Here is a 23837-nt window from a genome sequence, read left to right on the forward strand (position 1 = left end):
CTCAATAAAGTATCAATGTATTGAATGAAACCAACAACCAGAACATAACGGCACAATATCAACCAGACATAAGGGGGCAACTTATCCAATATCCATAGAAGAATAACATGATTCTGAAAGTAAAATTAATAAGGCATTGCAACTTAATGTAATGTACTCACCTTAGCTGCTCCTCAAGCAAGAGCGCCTATCCAAACACCCTGCAATAGGCAAACTAATGTAGAACATGACTCAAGAGGAAACTAGAGCAAAATAAAATTAGGGATTCCAAGGTGAGGTGATGGTGGCAGGTGCACACAAGTGTGCTGAGAATTTGCAATCATTACAAGAGTGAGAGGCGGACTTAAATACAACACTTGCATGCAGAACAAAGTTATTCGAGTTTACCTGTACTGTGCTTGGAAAAGTTCTTGTACAAATGTCCCAGCAAGTGGAAGGGATGGGCCGTCCGGTGGTGGCTCCTCCTCCAACGGTGGCTTGAAATAAAAGAGGGGTGGCATGTAATACATGCATTTGTAAAATAATAATTTGCAAGCCATAAGTGAAGTACTTGCAACTTCCCCTCTTGGAAGGCAAGAGTATTCTTATCTTTAAATGATGACCACAGATCGAACATTTACGTGTTTTTATTATTTTTTTTTTTAAATAAAGATAACCACTCCTACATCAAAGAAAAAGTTACTTAAATGCACTTACTCTTCGCAAACATTCCTGTCTGTCACAGAATCTCAAGTTTTTAAATCAATAAATTACCCCCAAAAGCTCGACTGGAACTCCTCTGTACTTACTTGTAATTCTATGTTTTTTATGATTACAAGTAACATTTTCCTGTCTTCGGCAGTGTCCATTGACAATGAAAAACAGTGAAAAGACTATTCATTCATTCAGTATAGCGAGAAGTTATGAAAATGTTTATGAAACAATATTTCTGCTGGATAAGGTGCAATCAGAAATAATTGAAGAAGCTATTCATGAATCTATTTAATACACACCAAAAAGGCAATCATTCATGAGACCAGCTGAATGTCAAATTGTGCAATGCCTCAAAGGGGATTTAAAGGAAAGACCAATGGTTCTGAAAGGCCGCCCAACAGAGGAGAATCATTTCTAAGGAATTCAAAGAAATCCTTTATGAGAGACTAGGAAATGGGTAATCCGAGAAGGACATTTTGCCTACAGGTTGCAATTTCATCTAGCCGAACCTAACTTTCAGCAAGTTAAAGAGATAATGTAAACAATAAAAAAGTACAAATAAAAATGTTTAAAAAAAAAAAAATTCAGACTACTCTGCTATATCCTTGGATGAAAATCTTTTTATACTGCCGGATCAGTTTGAAAACATAGGAAGAACTGGTGTTTTGTCCCTTTTAAAAATAGCCATGCAGCCTAGTACAATATTTAAGAAAGCCGATTAGAAGTGTTCATAATCCAGGACAGAGAGCTCAAGAATTAAAATTAGTGGTGCAAGATTTTACAAGGCCTCTGTAGACAAAACCAGGCCTTCATGGTTCTAGCAAGTTTGGTTCTTACAAGACATAACATAAATCGGAGAATCGGCAGTTTTGCCCCTTTAATACAATAAGAGTTATCCTGTCTAAGCGTTTTCTAGGTGAACATTTTACAAACAGTTCATTTGTATAAAAAAAGGTAGCCATATATTACCTGTGAAACATTTTACCAGAAGTTCCAGGGGTGTTATTGCTCACATTTTAAACGAACAAAAACACAGAAATTCACCTGTCAGGTTTATTTCAAGTAACTATAACTCGTGCCTTAAGGTAACTATAACTTGCACCCCCTTCACGCACAGTTTTTTTATAAATACTTTTACCACAAATGTTAGTGATACTATCAATCCTGTTATAAAAGATGTCATGAGTGCTGTAATATCTGGGGTAATTAGCAGTACACGGTGAGGGCGCGAGTTATACTTACTCAAAATAACGAATTTTAACAGGTGAAGTTATATGGTTTTGTACGTTTGAGCCTAACTACTTGTAACCTTTGCTTCTTTTCTTCTCTCCGGGGAATTTCTATTTTTGTTGTTGTTTTTTTTTTAACAAATTAATTTTAATTACTATGTGTTAATTCAACCACCGTCGTGGGTGGCCTTCGGCAGCGCACAGTGGAGGTTAGCAACAGGGCACAACTAGGAAACACCTGCACAACGGTGCCAAAGATATAGGCAAGTCAAAAAACTCTTTCTATAGAAACTAGGTCCTAACTATCTACTGGTATCCACTAGTAGGTACACAGAGAGAGATATAGATATATTCCATAGTCCACAGTCTCCATTAGTGCAAGTAAAGATACAAGCCACATCCACCAGCGTGTTATAGCCAAGTCTTTGTTTTGGCAGATAACATATTTCAACCACAACTGGTTTTAGTATGCACTGACTCGGACTGCAGGTCATGTGACTATCTACGTCCTTACATGCAACAAACACAATAAAAAGACAATACAACGGGTGCACATTTTAAATCATGGAATCCAATACACTACATTTTCGGCTTAGTATTCTCCATTACATAATTCAATCAAATTGATTTGCATGTCAGCATTATTCAGTCACTTAAAGACTACAATAGCAACTTCCTGGTTCACATTTTTAGTTTATTTTTCAACATAACGCACTTCAATCTTATAGATGTAAACAGTCCATCATCATTGCTAAATCAAAACATTATACCTTGGGCTCCAAGTAGCCAATGAATCCATTTCCTGCTACATACTGTAGTGCACTACAATTTCAAATCAACACTTAGCTAGCACTTAGATATATATATATATATATATCTCACACACAATATTTTCTCCACGGGGGGAACGATTTAAATGACTAATTGTTGAAAACATGAAAATTCGCAATTTATAATTTACTAAACTAACCATAACTTGCGCCCCGTCATGCACTGCTTATGACCTCACATATTACATCAATCGTGACATCATTAATGACATCACAACATGATACTGCTGCTCTAATTACTTTATAATGCCTTGCATCATTTTAAGGAAGTATTTGAAATGCAATAGATCTCGCATTTTCTTGGGTTAGAGCTAGTGGCATTGTAAATTTATAACTGGACTTTTCTTGCCACATAAATTGGTCACCCTGCCTCATAATTTTGTCTTTTCCTTCCACATAATTCCAGTGGCCCAGCAATTAACTAAAGCAAATCCATTTACCTTTTTCCTCCATCTTAAAACATATACAATTATCATATAAATCTTTATCAGAAATAAACTTTTGGCATTAGTGTAATGCTCAAAACACCACAACTAAAAAAAAAAAAAATCAGATTGATTGGAAGGTGAAAGGAAAGAGGGAGTCTGCAGTAAAGATGGACAGGACAAGTTGCGTGGTGACGGTGTCATGGGCCCTGGATTAAGAAAGGAAAATGGTTGACTGCAATTCTGGTAGGAAAATACAGCAGTAATTAGAGTTGATTGGCGTCCATTGGTCTCTGGTCCCGGTGCCACTGCACCCGTTTCTCCATTGATAACTAGGCCTCAGGAGAGAAAGCGATGGGGCAATAGTGTTTTTCAATTTTTTATCTGCCAATTCACGTTTTACTATGAATTCCTCTTTTTCCCCCCATCTGTATGTGGAAGACACAAGTTACATTTCGGGATCCGAAGTGTCAAAGTGGTTTTCCCATTCTGTGTCTGTGGGAAATGTGTTGGTACATACATGCCCTGCTTCTTTCGCTGCTTGTTTCTCTCACCATCTCTTTTATTCTCTAATGTTCATTCTTCTATTTCTTTTCACACTTCAATTATTTTCTTTTCCTCATAATCTTTTGTTCGCTAGCTTCCTTCTATTTCTTTGGTGGAATATGGCGGAGCTGTGGTGGTTCCCATCAACAGTGTTGTTGGATGTTAGTCTTGAGGTGCACTGGCTGAGCTGTGTTTTGCTCTTTTGGGTCCAGTATTGGCTTGGCAGTGGGACTGAATATTAGAATTGAGCAGCTGTAATGGAACTGTATGTGAGTAGGAAAGGACATGACCTCGCCGTGGTAGACCTGAGGTGTACTGATGGAGCTACGTGCAAGGTCTTAGTACTGGAATAGCAGAGTGTACTAACTGTAAGAACTGAGGTGCTATGCAGACCACTCGTGTGCGGTTCTGGCACTGCTGGGGGCATCTAGAGTGTGCACTGTGGCACACTGATGAATCTGCACCCAAGGTCACAGTACTAGAACGGCAGTATATACTGACTGTAAGGACCAAGGTGCTCTGGCAGACCACGTGTGTGTGGTTCTGGCACAGACATGGCAGAGGGGCTTGGAGTGTGTGACTAGGGGGTGCACTGATGGAGCTGCGTGCAAAATGCCAGCACTGGAACAGCAGAGTGTACTGACTGTAAGAGCTTAGGTGCTCCAGCAGACAGCGTGTGAGGGGTATTGGCACAGCTGAGGGGCTTGGAGTGTGTGAACTGAGGTGCACTGATGGAGCTGCGCTCGAGGCCCCATTACTAGAACAGCAGAGTACCAACTGCGAGAACTGAGGTACTCTGGCAGACACGGGTGTGGGGTACTCCACGGCTGAGGGGCTTGGAGTGTGTGAACTGAGGTTCACTGATGGAGCTGCGTTCGAGGTCCCATTATTGGAACAGCAGAGTGTACCAACTGTGAGAACTGAGGTGCTCTGATAGACAGCGAGTGTGGGGTACTGGCACGGCTGAGGGGATTGGAGTGTGTGAACTGAGGTGCACTGATGGAGCTGCGCGCAACATCCCAGCATTGGAACATCAGAGTGTACTGACGGTAAGAACTTAGGTACTCCGGCAGGCAGCATGTGGGGTTCTGCACTGGCACAGCTGAGAGCTTGGAGTGTGTGAACTGAGGCGCACTGATGGAGCTGCGAGTGGGATTCCAGTATGGAGCAGAAGTATGCACTGTCTCTAAGGATTGCGGAGCCCTGGTAGAGCTGGGTAAGGGGGTCCTGGCACTTAAACAGCAGCAGGCAGTGAGTGTTTGGAAAGGGGTGCTTTGTTTGGCTGAGCTGCATGTGGGTAGCAGAGCTGAAAGAGCAGGGATGCCAAACAAAGGTTTCCTTGATGACATTAATTTACACCTTGGGATGGGGCCTCTGAATGTGGGAACGTTCCTGTATGCTTTTTGGGACAAAAGTGAAGGTAGCAGGTTAACTGACAACACCACTGAATTACTTAATTAGGAAAGGTCAGGCACATCTGACTAAGGAAGCAGGAAATGTCAAGCAGTCACAGTTAATTCCAAAGTTCATGAAAACAATCTTGTGGTGTGCAGATAACACTGCTAATTTTGTTTCAGACCGTGATGTAAGAAGCCCTGGGTGGCTAAGTTATAAGCAATTACAAGCCATCCTCCCTTGCTCTCAGCATCAGGGACCACAGGAGGCAGACCAAATGTGACCAAGATAACAGCCTGATTTATAGCCTTGTTTACAGCTAAGCTCAGAAACAGAGGTACTCTGGCAGACAACGTGTGTGGGGTTCCTGGCTCATGTACAGCTGAGGGCTAGGAGTGTGGGAACTGAGCTGCACTGATTGAGCTACGTCCGAGCAGCAGAGTGTACTGACTGGGAGAATGGAGACAGCGTGTGTTGGGTTCTAGGCACTGGCATGGCTGAGGGCTTGGGGTGTGTGAACTGCAGTGCACTGATGGAGCTGTGCCCAAGGTCCCAGTACTGGAGCAGCAGATTGTACTCACTGCAAGAAATGAGGCGCTCTGGCATATAGCGTGTGTGGGGTTCCTGGCACCAGCACAGCTGAGGGCTTGGAGTGTGTGAACTGAGGTGCACTGATGGAGCTGCGAGTGGGATACCAGTATGGCACAGAAGTGGGCACTGCCTCTAAGGATTGCGGAGCCATGGTAGAGCTAGTTTCCTGGGCTATAGGCAATTACAAGCAATCCTCTGCCCTTGCTCTCAGCACACAGGCAGGCACACCTGGTAAAGAAAATACAAGCCAAGGAAGAGCGGGAACCAGGCAACTGAGAGAGGGTGCAGAGACTCCACAAATACCAAATGTGACCAAGATAACAGCCTGATTTATAGCATTGTTTACAGCTAAGCTCAGAGGAATAATGTTCTGCAAAGGAAAAGGCAAGCTTTCCTATACAGGAGCAGGAAAAAAGAAAAGTTAAACAAAAACAAAAATATCATCCCCTAAAGATCAGAAAAACGGGACAAATCATAACTGTACAGTAGATGGTCCTTGCTCCCACATAGAAGGAGGAGGGACAAAGAGGCAAGACTGACCACTAGCAAGCAAGGATTTTTCAATGACACAGACTAACAAATGAAATAGCTGGAAGCCCACAGAATAAGTATACTTAAAAGATTCAATAGGTCGTACGCTTGCACTCAACCGAAAAAGAAACTTGTATAGAGCAGAGTTACTTTGCGTACATGTGCTGGTGTCCAGAATGATAGCAGAACACCTAGAGGCAACTGTGATTTTTTATTATGAAAGTCATACGGTGCACTGTTTATAAACTGTTAAAGAATGGGGTGCAAGTAGTACTTCATGTTAAACACGTCAAAGGCTATGCGCACCTCAGGTGAGTTTCAGAAGCATGTTACAAAAAAGGTTGTGGCTTAAAGTCCAAGCTTGTTAGAAATCTGTGAGAGAAGTCCTAGCTTCTTTTGACAATAGACTATCCACCAGTGGATGTCTGGGCAGGTGTCCATGGTAAATAGTTGTAATAGGGTGTTGTACACATATTCTTTGCAATAAGGATGTTTATAAGATTTGAATGTAATTTCCAGACTTCGCCAATTAATTTTAGACCCTGCAGATTGTTGAATAACATAGGATGTAAGTCAATCCATTTGACTGGTTTAACACATACTGTAGTTGTAGACATGACCAATGTTTGATGCCACTGCACTCATTTCAGGAATCTGTGTAGTTTATTTTAGAAAACTATGGAGGTCCACCGTGTCTGACCGAAAGTGTTTTATCAGTGACAAATGCTTCGCCTGATGACCTCTAGACTAAGAATTGAAGGTCATGTGAAGGCTTTAAGAGGGTGATCCTGTTAAGGTCAATACAGTACAAGCTCGTTTTTTTGAGGAAGTTCAAGTTTTAACGAGCATTGGCATAGCCAGTAGGTCTTGCCTTTGTGAGCTTATAAGTATTTAACCATTTAGCACATTATCCCTGATGCTGTGCTGCCAGGGATTAAAGAGAGTTCTAAAACTGCTACACACAACCCTAAGAAAATGCCAATGGTTTTGAAGAGAGGATGTGGCATAACATTTAGAGCTGCCGACTTTGGAACTGGGAAGCCAGGTTCCAGTCTTGGGGTCGGCTCTCCCCGTGCAGTTTAAAAATAATTAATATTAATATATATATATATATATATATATATATATATATATATATATATATATATAATAATTTCCAATGAGCAGTAAATTGAAAAAGTGCAATAATATGAAACATGAAGCATGGCGCCGGGCCGCGTGTGCTCCAAAAGGGTATCAGGAAAAAGTTTTTTAAACACACATACACAGCTACATTTTGGTTGGCAAATGGAGTCAGCTGAGCGCGTTTTACAGACACGAGCCAAGTGCCCCGAAATAAACCACTGCGGAAACGGGGCAGAGCAAGAGTCGCCGACACCAACGTATATAGGCGATCGTGCAATAATCCACGTTTCTGGGTCAGTCTCCAGGACAGGAACAAAAGAGCCAAAAGGCTGAATAAGGAAACCAAAGGAATTTGGAAAGGCAGGACAAGGAATGAATGAAAGTGATGGGCGTGTGATTGGTGTGGTGAAAGCCCGGAGAAGCAGATGAAAGCATAGCAAGAGACGGCGCATGCGCACTGCCTAGGATGGATCTAAAAATCTTCAATCATGGATCACTGGGATTCTAATCCTGGCTCCACAGTTCATAACTTTGTCTGATCCTGGACAAATCCTTCTATTTCTGCTGCCACCATGTGTGCTTAGAAGCAGATTAAATGGTGGTGTGAAGGGCCATGCATACCTTTTAGGAATGCTGTGTCCTTCAAGTCTCTACTGTGGACGTTTCTGTAAAACATTCTTGCCAGTCAGCTGGATTCATATCACTGGATTCCTCAAGGAAACCCGCTGGAGGTGCCAAATCAAAAGCCTTTTTGCCTTATTTTTAGCACTGTGTGGCACGGAGCAGAGTCGCGCTGTGACACTTCCAACGGTGCCGCATATTATCTGAAGCTGCCAGGTGCTCAACAGAGACGCCAAATCTCCACAAACACTGGGGCTGCTCTATTGTTCTCAAAATCAGCGGTCGAAGTGTATTAAAAAAAGTATGGGAACTGAGGTGCTGCATGCAGTGGGGGCCGAGTGAGTGAGCATGGGGCAGGGTCAAAGGTGTAGCTAAAAAAAAAAAAAAAAAACATTATATATATATATATATTCTGTAAGTTTTGTCTTTCACCGTAGATAGCTAAATATAAAATAAAACTCAACTTAAATGGAAAATAAATAAAACAAGTTGTTAGTCATTGGGAAATGCACTTTAGTACATTATGAAACCTCTTTTAGCTAATGCACTGCAGAGATCGGTGTGTAACCAGAGAGGCAGAGAATTAAGTCTTGTTTGCTGCAGTGGAGAAAACTGACTTGTGTATTTTTAGTGCTACACTACAAGGTCACAGCTGGTGACAGTTAAACTTGCATTAGACACAGTATAATGTAGGCTGCTGCAAAACGTTCATGATAAAGAAATTCTTCCAAAATATAGATTTTAGAAATACCCAGAGTGTAGGTAATGCATTTTTTTATACATATGTGCCCCTTCAACACCTCCTAATTTACAATTAAAAGCATGCACTCCACAGCCCAGTTGTTAACTCTCTGCACTACCACTCAAAACGAATACATCTTTCTCATCACAAAGCTTTGAGTGATTCAGTCAATTAAAGCCAGTACTGGCTCCAAAGCATCCTTTACATATGTAGATTAACTTGCTGCGCACATTTGCATTCCTTTCAGTCAAGTAGGGACCCTGGCAGGAAGGCTTCTTTACTGTCTGTCTGGCTTCAGTTATACCACACAGAAGACTCACTCAATGACACTTCAGAAGAAGCATTTAAACTGTTGTAATTAACACTCACGGATGGTTATGTCTTTACAAAAAAACGGTGTTTCATAAATCATAAATGTATGGGCACGTTGTGCCCCTCCGATCCCGCCCACTGGTCAAAACACGTTTTTAATGCTCAGTTTGTCCGCTCCGGAATGAGATTTATGCAGTGCTTAATTTGTCAAGAAAAAAGTGCCAGTGCCCAAAGCCCTCCTCTTAAACAAGCGACTGCTGCAATTAAATGTGTGAGCACGGAATACTGAGGCAGCGTAATCCTAAAGCCATCTCGGTCCTCTTCAATACATTTACAGCCACTCCCTGCCCCTTCAGCTCACTCTTGCAGCTTTCTACCTTTGTGAATCCTCTGTTTTCCCCACATGTGTCTTTTGCTCACAGCAAATGCTTGAGGCAGAAGAATAAGCCCCGGCCCTCAAAAAAAAAAGTGCCGGTGCTCAGCACCAGAAACAACAAGCACAAATTAAGCACTGGATTTATGGCAAATAAATGTTTTGCAAGCTTGCAAGTGCCCGTTTCTAGAGATGGATTACAGGTGGCTTAGATTAATTCAAGGATTCCGTTCATCACTTTTTACATAGGCTATAAAAGTTAGGCACTATAAGAAAGCATGTTCTATTTGCATTATGGCTTCACTAGAAGAAACTGAGCTCCAGCGGTGCCTAGTCTGGCTCTGGCTGGAGAGGCTTCACAGCGCTTCTGAAAATTTCCAGGAAAAGGGCACAGCTGCAGGAATGCTGGCAGTGCCAGAATGGCGAAGCAAGGCTGCGAGAAACGGCTCGGGTCATATGGCGCTCTGACATCTGCCAAAAAAACGCTTGTTTTGTACGAGCCAAGCTTTGCTCCATTCAATGCTATAAAAATGTTGGTATTACATGAAAGAATGGGTGTGGCCATAGGAAGCTCGCCACTAGCCAAGGAGGTAGTGCAAGTTTGGGCACGTTTGACGCAGGTCAAGGGTAGGAGAAGCTGAGGGCTAGCTCAAATGTTGTTCATGATTATAAAACGCTATGCTCTAGTTAAAAAGCTTATCACGGGTACTACTGTAATTGTATTTATATAGCGCTCTCTAGACACCTTGTGAGCGCTAAGAAACACAGCACTAGTTGGAAATTAAACGCAAATATTTGAAGCTGGCTAGCAGGTGTAGCCAGTGTCAGTGTGGCATTAGCAGAAACCCTAGGCATGGCTAGTAAAAGATCGTGTGAGGCTTGTATGTTAATTGCACCTAGACGAAGGACGCCGTCAGCTGTAACAGTAACCTCGGAACGGGGTAGCTGGGCTGAGATTGGAATGCTGCAGGCCACTGATAACCTGAGCCGAGGCAGAGATAGGCTCATGACGTCTGCTGTCTTGAGCGCAGCGGCCTCCCAGTCTGCAGACACCAGTGCCATCAGTCATCCAGCGTAGCACCTCCCTGCCACGAGGTTATCCACTGAGCAAAGAAAGGCCAAGCACCCCTGATCCGCCAAGCACCACCTGCACCTTGTATTTTACATGCGCCAAGCAAGTTAAAAAAAATATGTCTGCACAATGCCCCCTCAGAGCACCTCGCAGACAAATCACTCAATGTGATATTGTGAAGCGCTTGCTGTGGCATCGGTGGTGGCAAGGTGCCTTTGTAAGGGATCAGGTGTATAGGGGAAGGGGTGCAGATAAGGCTCACTGCCAATTATAGCAGAACACGAGCATGAAACTAACAAAACAAGCCAAGGCAAAAGAAAAAAAAAAAGCTAGAGTGCCCACACTAATGTATATGGGTGATCGTGCAACAATCCATGTAATAGGGTCAGTCTCCAGGGCGGGAACAAAAAGAGCCAAAAGGCAGGACAAAAGCAAAGCGTTTACCACTGAAACCAAAGGAATTGTGAAAGGCAGGCCAAGGAACGAATTAAAGTGATGGGCGTGTGATGGGCATGGCAAAAGCCTACAGAAGTAGATTACAGCATGTCAAGAGTCCGTGCATGCGCGCTGCCTAGGCATGGCCTAAAAGGCAGGTACCCTCATTAAAGTCTAAGGAGGTGTTGTTAGGTAGGTGAATACCATTAAAAAAAAAATAACATCCCCGAAATGTGGGTGACTTGACAGATATGCTATGCGCCCAGCATGTGGTCAAAGGTTATGTCCATTATCACTTGACTGGCAATAGAAAATTAAGTAAAGTGAAGTGTGTTGAATTACTTCAACTCCACACTACACAGGATGCAGTCACAATGACTGGATGCTGTCATCAATGATGTCATCTGAGATGTCCATGCCCTAGTCTTTCCACAAATCCCATATCCTTCTATGTTCAATCACCTTTATAATAGAGGCAGCAGAGATCTTACCTTAATGGGTGGTCCCCCATTGTGCTTGACAGCACTGTACAGGTCTTCATGTACCCTGTCTAGTAACCAGAGAAGGAATTCTTGAGCATCGTGCTGGGAGTTCCCTCTGTACTGTAGTGCATTCTTGGAAACCACCATCTGCATTAAAAAAATAAAAAAATAAAAATAAACTATGATCTAGATGAGAGCTATCATTAAGCCAAAAGTAATTTGTACATTAGGGAGAAGAAAAAAAAAAGGAAAAAAAACAACCATCTTAATATTTGTTTTCGCATTACAATACATATTACATTTTGAAAATGAGGTCTGAGAGGGCCATGAAGGAATAATTAATACAAAATGAACAGAGAACAGAGATAAGTTTAGAAAACAAAGGTTATCAGAACAAATATTTCTGAGACCGGTTTTAAAAGCATGTGTGCTCTATAGAGTCCCAGATGTTTGTCACACGAGGACCTAAACACTGACCAGTTAGTTGCCTAGGTAGTAAAAGATGTCTCAGATATTTGGTCTTCAATAATTAAAAAAAAAAAAAAATAACATGTAAGAGGGACGCAGGTGTATAGGATACTGTGCACAATGAAAATAAGGCAGCTGAAAAGATAACCTATGTCTGACATTTCCTCTCAAAGACCTGCATCATCCATGGGACGATGGGCTAGGCTAGCCCACAGACCATGAGGGTAAAGTTGCAGCAGAAGAAGCTAAATCATCTACTAAAGGTTAGTTTACAAGTGCAACTGCAAATTAACAGGAAAACAGTAGTGGCTCGTCAACCAGGGAATCCAGGCACAGCCCTGCCACTTATGAGACGTGTAGTGCTGAGTGTCTGCCAACAAAGTTATTTAATTTAGCAGTGTTTATGAAAACATGACTCACGTTTTTGTGAATGCTGCCTCGCCCAAGTCAGCTCTCTATGCCTCTCCAGGCTCCTGATGACAGGAAAGTGGTAACATTTAAGGATCAGTGGATGACTTGGAGCCATCTCAAAATAAATGCTTCCAAAACGGAAATACTCACATGTGGTGACTGGAAAAATTATGACCCCGTCAATGGTGTGACAATCTCAGACCACCTCCTCAAGTATCCAAGGAAATCTTGAAATTACCATGGACTTCAAGTTAATAATAAATACCCAAGTGGAGAAATTAGCACGATCAAGCTTCATCACCTTGAAGACTCTACAACGCATCTTCCCCCACCTCAGATTTCCACACAAGGTGCAGGTTATCTCTCCTGCACTATACAAACTGCCAATGGCCTCTACCATGGATCATCTCTATTATTAAAAAACTATAACGTATTCAAAACTCAGCTGGCAGACTACTATTATATGTAAAGCCACAAGCCCACATTTCCCCTGCACTACACAGGTTACCAGCTAACAGAAGATCCACCTTCTAGCTGCTTTCTATCACCGACAAAGCTATACACTGAACAGGACCGCTTTTCATCAGAAACAAAATACCCAAATACATTCAACAAAGAAACCTCCACTCAAGATTGGCACCCCACCTTACAACCATACAAGAAAAAGACACTTATGTGGTACATCCTTCTTCGTTCAAGCAGCCAAACTATGGAATTCCTTACCCCCAAATATAAGATCCACTGATAACTATCTTGCCTTCAGTAGGCTACTCAAGAGTTGGCTCTTTCCTTCATAACCACCATATTCAAACAGCAATGGATTGCATATGCCTGTGTTGATAAATATTTATAATCTGATTATGTGTATATTCTAGATATGTATAGTTCTTTAAGAAATATGTATTATTATTTCATAAGTAATAATAAAGTAAAGTATACACATACTCTTTAAGCCTGTTTAACAAATGTATATTTACTCAGGGATATATATATATATATATATATATATATATACACACACACACACATAGGTCATTCCATAGTTCCAAGATAAGTTGTAATATTAAATACTTATGAATCCTGCTTTCGTTTTTATATCACAATGATCAAATGTTTTAGTATCACAAGCATTTCACTATTCAAAATTGAGGAAAGATAAATGAATGTTAGAAAAGTACACGCATTAAACTTCAAATATTACAAATCGTGTAAATCTGTTTTTATACAATACTACTTTTCTTCTCATTTTTATACCCAATATTATATACCTTGGACATATATTCCCTTACTATGTATTTACATTTCTATCACTATAGTCCTACTATACTAGAGACTAATTAAACAAAAATAAATGAAAAAAGCTATAAATAGAAAATCAAATTCTAAATATTTAAAAAAGAAAAGTAAAATAAAGTGTGCGTGTGTATATAATAAATAAAAATATAAATGTACTCTCTTGTATGCTTTACTGTCTCCCCATAGCCTGTGTCTCTATCAATCTATCCCCCACCCCCACTCTGACTCATCTCAGACCCATTCTACTACTTTCATCTCCAAAATAACCCTGCCTAAGCTCTTCCCTCCTCTACCTCATCTAGCTCACCCCAAACCTCAGTTTACTGCCTTGATCTTCCAAACAACCCTACTGAATTCTCCCTCATTTATCTCACCTTTGACTCATCCAAACTCCTTCCTGCTACTATGATCTCCCTAACCCTTTCCAAACTCTTCCCTCATACATCTCTCCTTTACTCATCCAAGGATCATCCTATTACTATAAGATCCGAATGAACACTCCTGGATTCTTCCCTCCTCTATCCCTCCGTCACACTAGTCAATCCAATTAACAAACACACACATCCTCTGCTCAAATTAACTCATACTAATACCAATAATGTACTCCTCTTTCCCTATACTAATCAACCACGAATTCCTCTTGGGTTCGGGAGTAGTGTGCTACTCGCTGAAAAGCGCTTTGCCGCCTCATCAGGGGTGAAAAGCGCTATATAAATACAATTACACGTACAATATCTAAGGCCCTAAAACTAAACACAGCTAAAGTGTAGTAAAAACATTATGGGTGCTGTAAGGAAATGCCTCCTTGGCATGGTTACCCCCTGACTTTTTTCCCTTGCTGATGCTATGTTTTGATTTGAAAGTGTGCTGAGGCCTGCTAACCAGGCCCCAGCACCAGTGTTCTTTCCCTAACCTGTACTTTTGTATCCACAATTGGCACACCCTGGCATCCAGGTAAGTCCCTCGTAACTGGTACCCCTGGTACCAAGGGCCCTGATGCCAGGGAAGGTCTCTAAGGGCTGCAGCATATCTTATGCCACCCTGGGGACCCCTCACTCAGCACAGACACACTGCTTGCCAGCTTGTGTGTGCTGGTGAGGACAAAACGAGTAAGTCGACATGGCACTCCCCTCAGGGTGCCATGCCAACCTCACACTGCCTATGCAGTATAGATAAGTCACTCCTCTAGCAGGCCTTACAGCCCTAAGGCAGGGTGCACTATACCATAGGTGAGGGCACCAGTGCATGAGCACTGGGCCCCTACAGTGTCTAAGCAAAACCTTAGACATTGTAAGTGCAGGGTAGCCATAAGAGTATATGGTCTGGGAGTCTGTCCTACACGAACTCCACAACACCATAATGGCTACACGGAAAACTGGGAAGTTTGGTATCAAACTTCTCAGCGCAATAAATGCACACTGATGCCAGTGTACATTTTATTGTAACATACACCGAGGGCACCTTAGAGGTGCCCCCTGAAACCTTAACCAACTACCCGTGTAGGCTGACTGGTTTTAGCAGCCTGCCACACTCGAGACATGTTGCTGGCCACATGGGGAGAGTGCCTTTGTCACTCTGTGGCTAGTAACAAAGCCTGTACTGGGTGGAGATGCTTATCACCTCCCCCTTGCAGGAGCTGTAACACCTGGCAGTGAGCCTTAAAGGCTCACCCCCTTTGTTACAGCACCCCAGGGCATTCCAGCTAGTGGAGTTGCCCACCCCCTCCGGCCACGGCCCCACTTTTGGCGGCAAGGCCGGAGGAGATAATGAGAAAAAGAAGGAGGAGTCACTGACCAGTCAGGACAGCCCCTAAGGCAACCTGAGCTGAAGTGACTCTGACTTTTAGGAATCCTCCATCTTGCAGATGGAGGATCCCCCCCCAATAGGGATAGGAATGTGACCCCCTTCCCTTGGGAGGAGGAACAAAGAGGGTGTAGCCACCCTCAGGGCTAGTAGCCATTGGCTACTGCCCTCCCTGACCTAAACACACCCCTTATTTATGTATTTAGGGGCTCACCTGAACCTAGGAACTCAGATTCCTGCAACCTAAGAAGAAGAGGACTGCTGAGCTGAAAACCCCTGCAGAGAAGACGGAGACACCAACTGCTTTGGCCCCAGCTCTACCGGCCTGTCTCCCCACTTCTAAAGACACTGCTCCAGCGACGCTTTCCCCAGGACCAGCGACCTCTGAATCCTCAGAAGACTGCCATGCTCTAGAAGGACCAAGAAACTCCCGAGGACAGCAACTCTGTTCACCCAAGACTGCAACTTTGCTTCCAAAGAAGCAACTTCAAGACAACTGCGTTTTCCGCCGGAAGCGTGAGACTTGCTACTCTGCACCCAACGCCCCCGGCTCGACTTGTGGAGAAACAACACTTCAGGGAGGACTCCCCGGCGACTACGAGACTGTGAGTAGCCAGAGTTGCCCCACCTGAGCCCCCAAAGTGACGCCTGCAGAGGGAATCCTGAGGCTCCCCCTGACCGCGACTGCCTGACTCCCAGATCCAGACGCCTGGAAAAGACTCTGCACCCGCAGCCCCCAGGACCTGAAAGATCGGAACTCCAGTGCAGGAGTGACCCCCAGGAGGCCCTCTTCCTTGCCCAGATGGTGGCTACCCCGAGAAGCCCCCCCCCTTGCCTGCATCGCTGAAGAGACCCCTTGGTCTCCCATTGATTTACATTGGAAACCCGATGTGTGTTTGCACACTGCACCCGGCCGCCCCGTGCTGCTGAGGGTGTACTTCCAGTGCTAACTTGTGTCCACCCCCCCCCCCCCCCGGTGCCCTACAAAACCCCCCTGGTCTGCCCTCCGAAGACGCGGGTACTTACCTGCTGGCAGACTGGAACCGGGGCACCCCCTTCTCCATTGAAGCCTATGCGTTCTGGGCACCACTTTGAACTCTGCACCTGACCGGCCCTGAGCTGCTGGTGTGGTGACTTTGGGGTTGCTCTGAACCCCCAACGGTGGGCTACCTTGGACCCAAACTTGAACCCCATAGGTGGTTTACTTACCTGCAAGAACTAACAAACTCTTACTCCCCCTAGGAACTGTGAAAATTGTACTGTCTAGTTTTAAAATAGCTATATGTGATTTATTTGAAAAGTATATATGCTATTGTGATTAGTCAAAGTTCCTAAAGTACCTACCTGCAATACCTTTCATTTAAAGTATTACATGTAACATTTGAACCTGTGGTTCTTAAAATAAACTAAGAAAATATATTTTTCTATGCAAAAACCTATTGGCCTGGAATTGTCTCTGAGTGTGTGTTCCTCATTTATTGCCTGTGTGTGTACAACAAATGCTTAACACTACTCCTTTGATAAGCCTACTGCTCGACCACACTACCACAAAATAGAGCATTAGTATTATCTCTTTTTCCCACTATCTTACCTCTAAGGGGAACCCTTGGACTCTGTGCATACTATTCCTTACTTTGAAATAGTGCATACAGAGCCAACTTCCTACAGGTGCCTTTTCACTCCTAAAATATATATATATATTTTGTATATATTTTTTTTTAACCCAGCCATTACTCATATATATATTGGCTTGTCATCGCCATGTACCACGTTATACTGGAAGGTTATCATGGTATGCTATGGCACAAGATTTAACTAAGGCCTAGCTGTATTATTAGATTGTGGTACCCTTGCGTTACTCATGGTGTCGCGAGGGCAACGTAATGCTTATTTAAGATTTACAAAGGAACGCAAGGCCACCATGTCTGTAGAAATGCAAGGCAGCGCAATTTGCTGTTTTGGGTTACTCTGCAAACCATAATCTACATTGCTGCTAAATTTCACATACAATCGGCATGCCATACCAGTATAGCCACTTCACTATACGCCACTCTACTACAGCCTATTACACTGTACGCCACTTCACTGTATACTATTCGATTGGACCACACTCGAACGCACGGCACTCCACGCTATTACACCCAACCCCACACCACTGTATGCCACTCCAGTCTACATCACTCCATTATACGCTACTCCAGTGTACGTTACTCCACTATACACTATTACTCTACGTCACTCCACAGTACAATACTCTGCTCAAAACCACTCCACGCTATTACACTGAACACAACTGCACTCTACACTATTAAACTGCATGCAACTCCACTCTTCACCACTTCACTATATGCCACTCCGCTGTACGTTACTCCTGTATATGCTATTCCACTCTGTGCCAGTCTACTGTATTACACTCCACACCACGCTATTCCATTGGTCACCACGCCACTGTACACCACTCCACTGTATGTTATTACACACTACACCATTTTAGTGTACACCACTCTAGTCAACACTTCAGTGTACATCACTGTACTGCACGCTACTACACTATATGCTATTCCAGTCTACGTCACTGCTGTACACCACTCTACACTACTCCATTCTCCACTAGTCCACTGGATGCAACTCCACTGTCCCTTACTCAAGTCTATGCTATTGCACTCTATGCCACTCCAGTGTACTCCATTCTACGCTATTCCACTCTACGTCACTCGTGTACTCCACTCTACACCACTCAACTCTATTCCACTATATGCCACACCAATCTTTGCACTCCAAAATTTGCTATTCCACTCCACTGTTATTCCACTCTACCCACCTCCACTGTACGCAATCCCACACTAGCCCACTCCACTGTATGCAATTCCACTCCACGCAAGTGTACTCTTCCTTCACTCTATATAACTCCACTGAACACTATGCCACTCTGCTAGACTCTACTCCACATACACTCTACTACACAAATTTGCACTCAACGCCATGCCTGTACACTTTATTTTACAACATTTTCCAACAATGTACAGTGCAGCACTCTACTTTACGAGATGTCACTCCATTGTAACAGTTTCCTCAACCGTAAGATACGGTACTTCAATGTATGCCACCCCACTCTACGTTAATCCACTGTACCCTGCTCCATGCCACTTCTGTACCCACTATCGCTATTCAACTCCAAGCCACTCCACTTCTACACAGTACAGTAATCTACTGTACCCTATTTCACTGCATGCTACTCCACTTTACGGTAATCCACTCTACGCTACTACACCGTACGTCACTCAACTTTATGCCGCTCCACTGTATGGCACTCTAAGGTCTACCACACTTCATGGCACTCTACAACTCTAAGGGGAGTCTTGTGCAGTGTGTGTTGTGCACTGGATTATTATTTGTGTGAGAACAGTGTGTGGTAGAGTGGTTAGTTATAGTTAGTGTTGTCTGGTTAGCAAGCTGAGAAAAGTGTGTAACAAGGTCCACTATTAAAAATAATTTGAAGGTGGTGGATAAATTGTAAAAAAAAAAAAAAAAAAATAAGAAATAAATAATACAAAAAGATATAAATATAACTTTAGAACTTTTAAGGGATGTGTAGTTTAAATTTGGTTTGTGAAGAGAAAATACATATTCCTAACTATTACTAAGCAGTAAAGCCGTAATCTTATATATATATATATATATATACACACACACACACATATATACACACACACACCTCAAGTAGTTATAACAACTCATACCTTAAGGTAACTATAACTCGCACCCCGACGTGAACAGTTTTCTCATTAATGTTTATGCAAATTTTACAGTAATATTATCAAAGATGTTCTAAAAGATGTCATGAGGGCTGTAATAGCTGGGGTATTTAACAGAGCATGGTGAGGGCGCGAGTTAGAGTTACTTGAAATAACTGACTATAGCAGCTGAATTTCTATGGTTTTGTACATTTAAAATAAGAGCCTAACTATAATGTTCCTGTAACATGTAATTTTTTCAGTAAATTTCGATTTTTTTTTTTTTACGTAAAGTAATTTTAATTACTTTACGTTAATCCAACCACTTCCATGCAGGGCCTGCGGCCAACCCCCTTAAACACCCCATCTCCTGCCACACATGGCCTTTGACAGTGCGCGATGGTGGTTGGCCGCAGGGCCTGACCTGCTAGAAACTGAGTGTTTGCTTTTGCTTGGCAGGAGCTGTCACAGCTTCCGCCAAGCAAAAGCAAATAGCTATCTCCTGAGGGTGGGCACCTTGGGAGATAGCAGGAGCTGGCCCTGGTGGGGTGGTGGTCCCCAGGGCAATACGTGGCTCCAGGTGGGCAGACCGCGCAGCCCCCCTACTTTGTTATGCACTGGTCGACTCCTGGGAGGTTGTGGTCCCCAGGGCTATAGATGGCCCAGAAGGTAGTCCTCACCCCTCTCTTCCCCCCCCCCCCATTTGGAAATGTTAAAAGGCCCTGGTGGTGGGTCTGCCGCCCTCCACCCATACTTCCCCCTGACAGTGTTAAGTTTAGCTCCAAAGAGGTGATGGCCCCTAGGGCTTTAGTAAGCCCTTGGAGGAGGGTCCAGTGTTTCTCCCTCCAGTTATTTTTAAACACACAATGCCCCCGGGACCAGGCCCACCAGGGGACTAATGTAACAAGAAGCGCAGGAGACCTCTTTTTTCATTTTCTGCTATATTTGTGGATTTTGCCAAAAATATAAAAAACAAACGCTTTTTTGCCAGGGTGGGTTCCTTTTTGTGACCCTCAAAACCTGGCATTCACTACAGTGCATCCCAATGAGTGCTATTATGTATATGTCACCCAAGATGGCTGCAAGCACTGGTTGAAGTACTGCCAGCCAATCAGATCTCACTATGAGTTCTGTGCTTAGGCACTGCCCAGATATCTAAATTTTTTTGCTTTAATAACTCCAAAACTACTGAACATATTAACACCAAATAACAAAAAGCATGAGCTGCACTCCCATATCCTGCTTCCTGCCAATTTTGGTGTATTTCCGTTCAGTGTTCAAGCTGTAATCGTGTCTGAAGACCCCATCAGAAAATGCATCGGAAAAAGGCTTTTTGGAACTCATCCCTTTTATCTCGGCCTTCCCCCCCCCCCCGCTTGACGGATCACCCCGAAATTTTCAACACAGCAGCTGAACTGTTTGTCATATTAGTTTTCAAAAATGTGGGAGGGTTTGGCAAACGGTGCCAAAATTATTGCCAAAACAAGTGTTTTTCCTATGGAAACTAGGTACTAACTATACCTAACGAGACACCCCCATCCCCCCTGAAAATGGATGAGTGAGTGATTTAGAGTGAAAGAGATTGAGCGAGGGTGAGAGAGAGCAACTGTGTGTTAGGTAAGGGTCAATAATAGCTAAAGCTAGAGAATGTGTGAGTGAAAGTAAGAGAGTGAATAAGAATAAGTGAATGTGAGGCAGTCTGTGAAGAAGTTAGTTAGAATGAGTGAAGAGGTGTGAGTGTGGGAGGCAATGAGTCAGGGGCGTAGCTATCAATGGTGCCGAAGATGCGGTTTATACAGGTCCAGAGGTCTGAGGGGCCTACTGCACCCTAATTGTTGAAGTGGAACCCCTCTCCACCTGTTTAAGGCAGACACCCTGTACGCCAGCAGCTGTGAGTGAGAGCCAGTAAGTGAGAGCATTTAAGCGTCCCTGTCAGTATCGGTGAGCATCATCAGTACATTTGTGAGCGGGAGTGAGTGAGTGGAAGTGTATATGAATTAGAGTGAGTGAAACAGTGTAAGTGAATAACAGTGTGTTTGTATGTGTTGCGCTTGTGAACCTGCCACTGGCCATGGCATACTTAATACACTTCTTGGCTTATGGTGGCACCCAAGATAACATGCTCTCACTGGACTATTGGCGGCAATTCTTTGCATAAGGAGAACACCTGTGGCAAAATGTAGGCCCTGACACACTTGAAGCAAATCTTGCATATTGGGACACCAATGCCAAAAAGCTGATGCTGGTACACTGGAGGTAGTTCTTAGCCTCAAAAGCTGTAACCAAGAGACTGTGGAGGAGGGTATCAGGTTGGCGAGCACCGAATGATGAGAAAATGATGGTTCTGTATGACAGATTGGGTTCATTTTTATCATCTGGTTTACTCATAGCCTATGGTAAAATTCTGGTACTGGCATATTGTATGTTTATCTTGGCATAAGAGAGTACCAATAAGACAATACTGGCATTGGCACATATGAGATAACCCTCAACATGAAAGGGGTACACAAGGCTACGTTAAAAAAAAATATAGAATGAAATCGTGGTAAGAATCATCCTCCTGTAACTAGGAGCCCAGTCAGTGTAGAACAAAAAAGTAACAGTGTTTTCTTGAACATAAATAAATAGCACTGTCAGGAGGGGTGTCGAGGGCAATATGTGGTGGTGGGGGATTTCAGGTGGCAGGGCACGGCTTAAATGCCCCTCTTGATGAGCCACTAACGATAAGTGCCCTTTTACCACCTATGATTTTTTAGCAAGTTTATGTGAAAGATATGCTTAAAAATGCACTATTTGACGCAATTTTTCACAAAGGTTTGTCAAGCAGGAGAACACCTTCGAACCCTCCTAGACAAAATCAAGCTTGCTTTGTTTACTCACTTATTGGAACTACTGGAAAGTATTATGCCCCACACCATTCAGAGTTCACCAGCCACCACTTAAAGAACACTCGCGATTCACAGGACTGTGGACACTCTTAAAGGGAGCAACATTAGGAAAGGTTAAAATAAAGATCTATCAGAGTGAAAACGGGAAGTGTCATGTTTGTTCAGAACACTGATACCCCAGAAGATAGTTGAGTGGAAGGCAGTAGCCCACTAACCCTGCCGAATGAGCTGCAGTGAATGTTCCTAGTGTTCCCACCCGAAAGGGCAGAAAACACTGGAATTTTATCAAATTCAAGGCAGTCACTAAACTAAACAAATAGCAAGACGATTTATCCTTTTCACTTTCAAACCTAAATCTCAGGCACTGGATTCCCCAGACTACCCAGTTACTGAAAGCTCCTGTTCCACTTAAAATTCATAAACAAATGTGTATGAGTGTAGTCTGGGGTAACAAGCTAAAGATGGAGAACAAGTTCTTGCAGATCTGAACTACCTATATGAACAGCTGGAAGAACCCATAACCAAGCTACGTGTAACTATGATGAACAACCGAAAACAACCATGACATCTGAGAAAATGTAAACTTGTTGGAGAAGATGCAGTAGTACTATATATACATTGAGGACAGATTGTTAAGAATTATGTTGTATTTTAGAGCAATTTGATGGGTTCAGAACGTAAGGAGTTCAGCGAACGAATCAGCAGTCAACCCATAACCAGGCGAAGGATATTCATCATTCTTGGGCAAAAGCAGGACCATCCTTTAGGCCTCTCCAAGGCTCTGAAGGAGAGCAGTTTAGGGACACTTTGGCATTTTTGTGAGCAGAGACTCCCAGGTAAAAAACAGAGAGGGAGCTTATTAGGGGAACAAGTAAAATGCACAGCAAGCCTGCTGCAGCTTCAGACTTTCATCCTTACAGAATTACTTCCTTTTGTTAAAATTAACTTTAATCTCACTAATTCCGTGGCTGCGCACAATAAACTCAGGGGCCTTTACTTGCATTGATTTTAAGCTAACATGCTCACGTGACTCAATTCCCTTCTAACAAGCATGAAAGAGCTTCCAGTCTCCCTGGAATACTGTGTTTAACTACGGCAAGAACTATTCTCGCTATGTTTGTATTGCTGCCAAGCGAGGATCACTTTCCCAGTTGCTCAATTAACTTAAGCCTGGGACTTGCAAACAAAAACGGATGTTGGCTCTTTGAGGAGGTCACTTACGAATACTGGCAGTCAAAGGAATCATTCAGAGCTATGTGCTGCAAGTGAGTTTCAGAGATTAGACAGCGAGCTAGTGGAACTCGATTCAGAGGTCCAGCATAGGCTTTCTTGTACCAAACTCTCAAGCTTCTCATTAAAGCACAATCCACCACCATCGCAATCAAATACAATCAAATGAACTACTCTAAAGCACATAATGCCCCCTATTTTGCATTGACAAAGTCCGGTCTACGCTGGTGTTATGCCAAGCACTGTTAAGACATTCCACAAACCTAAAAACCTAAAAACTATTTCAATTCAATGTTTGTCTGAACCATACACGCAGTTGAAGAACAACCAATGTTAAAAGGCAGAACTCTGAAGCAATCCTTCCAGACACCCACTATTCTTGCAAAGAAACCTCTATACCTACCTAGAGCAAAAGCTTGCTTCAAAAAGACGATGAGAAGAACAGTCCAACGTGCCATGCTAAATCATGTGTACTAAATGAACATCCAGTAGAAAAACAGGGAATATTCCTTGTTTGAAAGACAACAATAACACCCTGTTAGCCCTTGGAAATTCAGTTCTGGCAAATATTCATGCGTGCACACCAAACAATGAAATCTTTTTAG

The 23837-nt window shown here is 43.0% G+C and overlaps 1 protein-coding gene across 1 annotated transcript in view; it reads right to left on the reverse strand.

Annotated features, from left to right (window-relative positions):
• Positions 1-23837, reverse strand: part of USP31 (ubiquitin specific peptidase 31) — a 175872-nt gene that overhangs the window by 133100 nt on the left and 18935 nt on the right. The window contains exons 2-3 of the mRNA XM_069209665.1: positions 11412-11549; positions 388-476 (exon numbers count right to left, since the gene is read on the reverse strand). Coding sequence (XP_069065766.1) covers positions 388-476; positions 11412-11549 — 227 coding nt within the window. The remainder of the gene's footprint in view (positions 1-387; positions 477-11411; positions 11550-23837) is intronic.

This window comes from Pleurodeles waltl, chromosome 10 (assembly GCF_031143425.1).
Source record: "Pleurodeles waltl isolate 20211129_DDA chromosome 10, aPleWal1.hap1.20221129, whole genome shotgun sequence".
NCBI lineage: Eukaryota > Metazoa > Chordata > Amphibia > Caudata > Salamandridae > Pleurodeles > Pleurodeles waltl.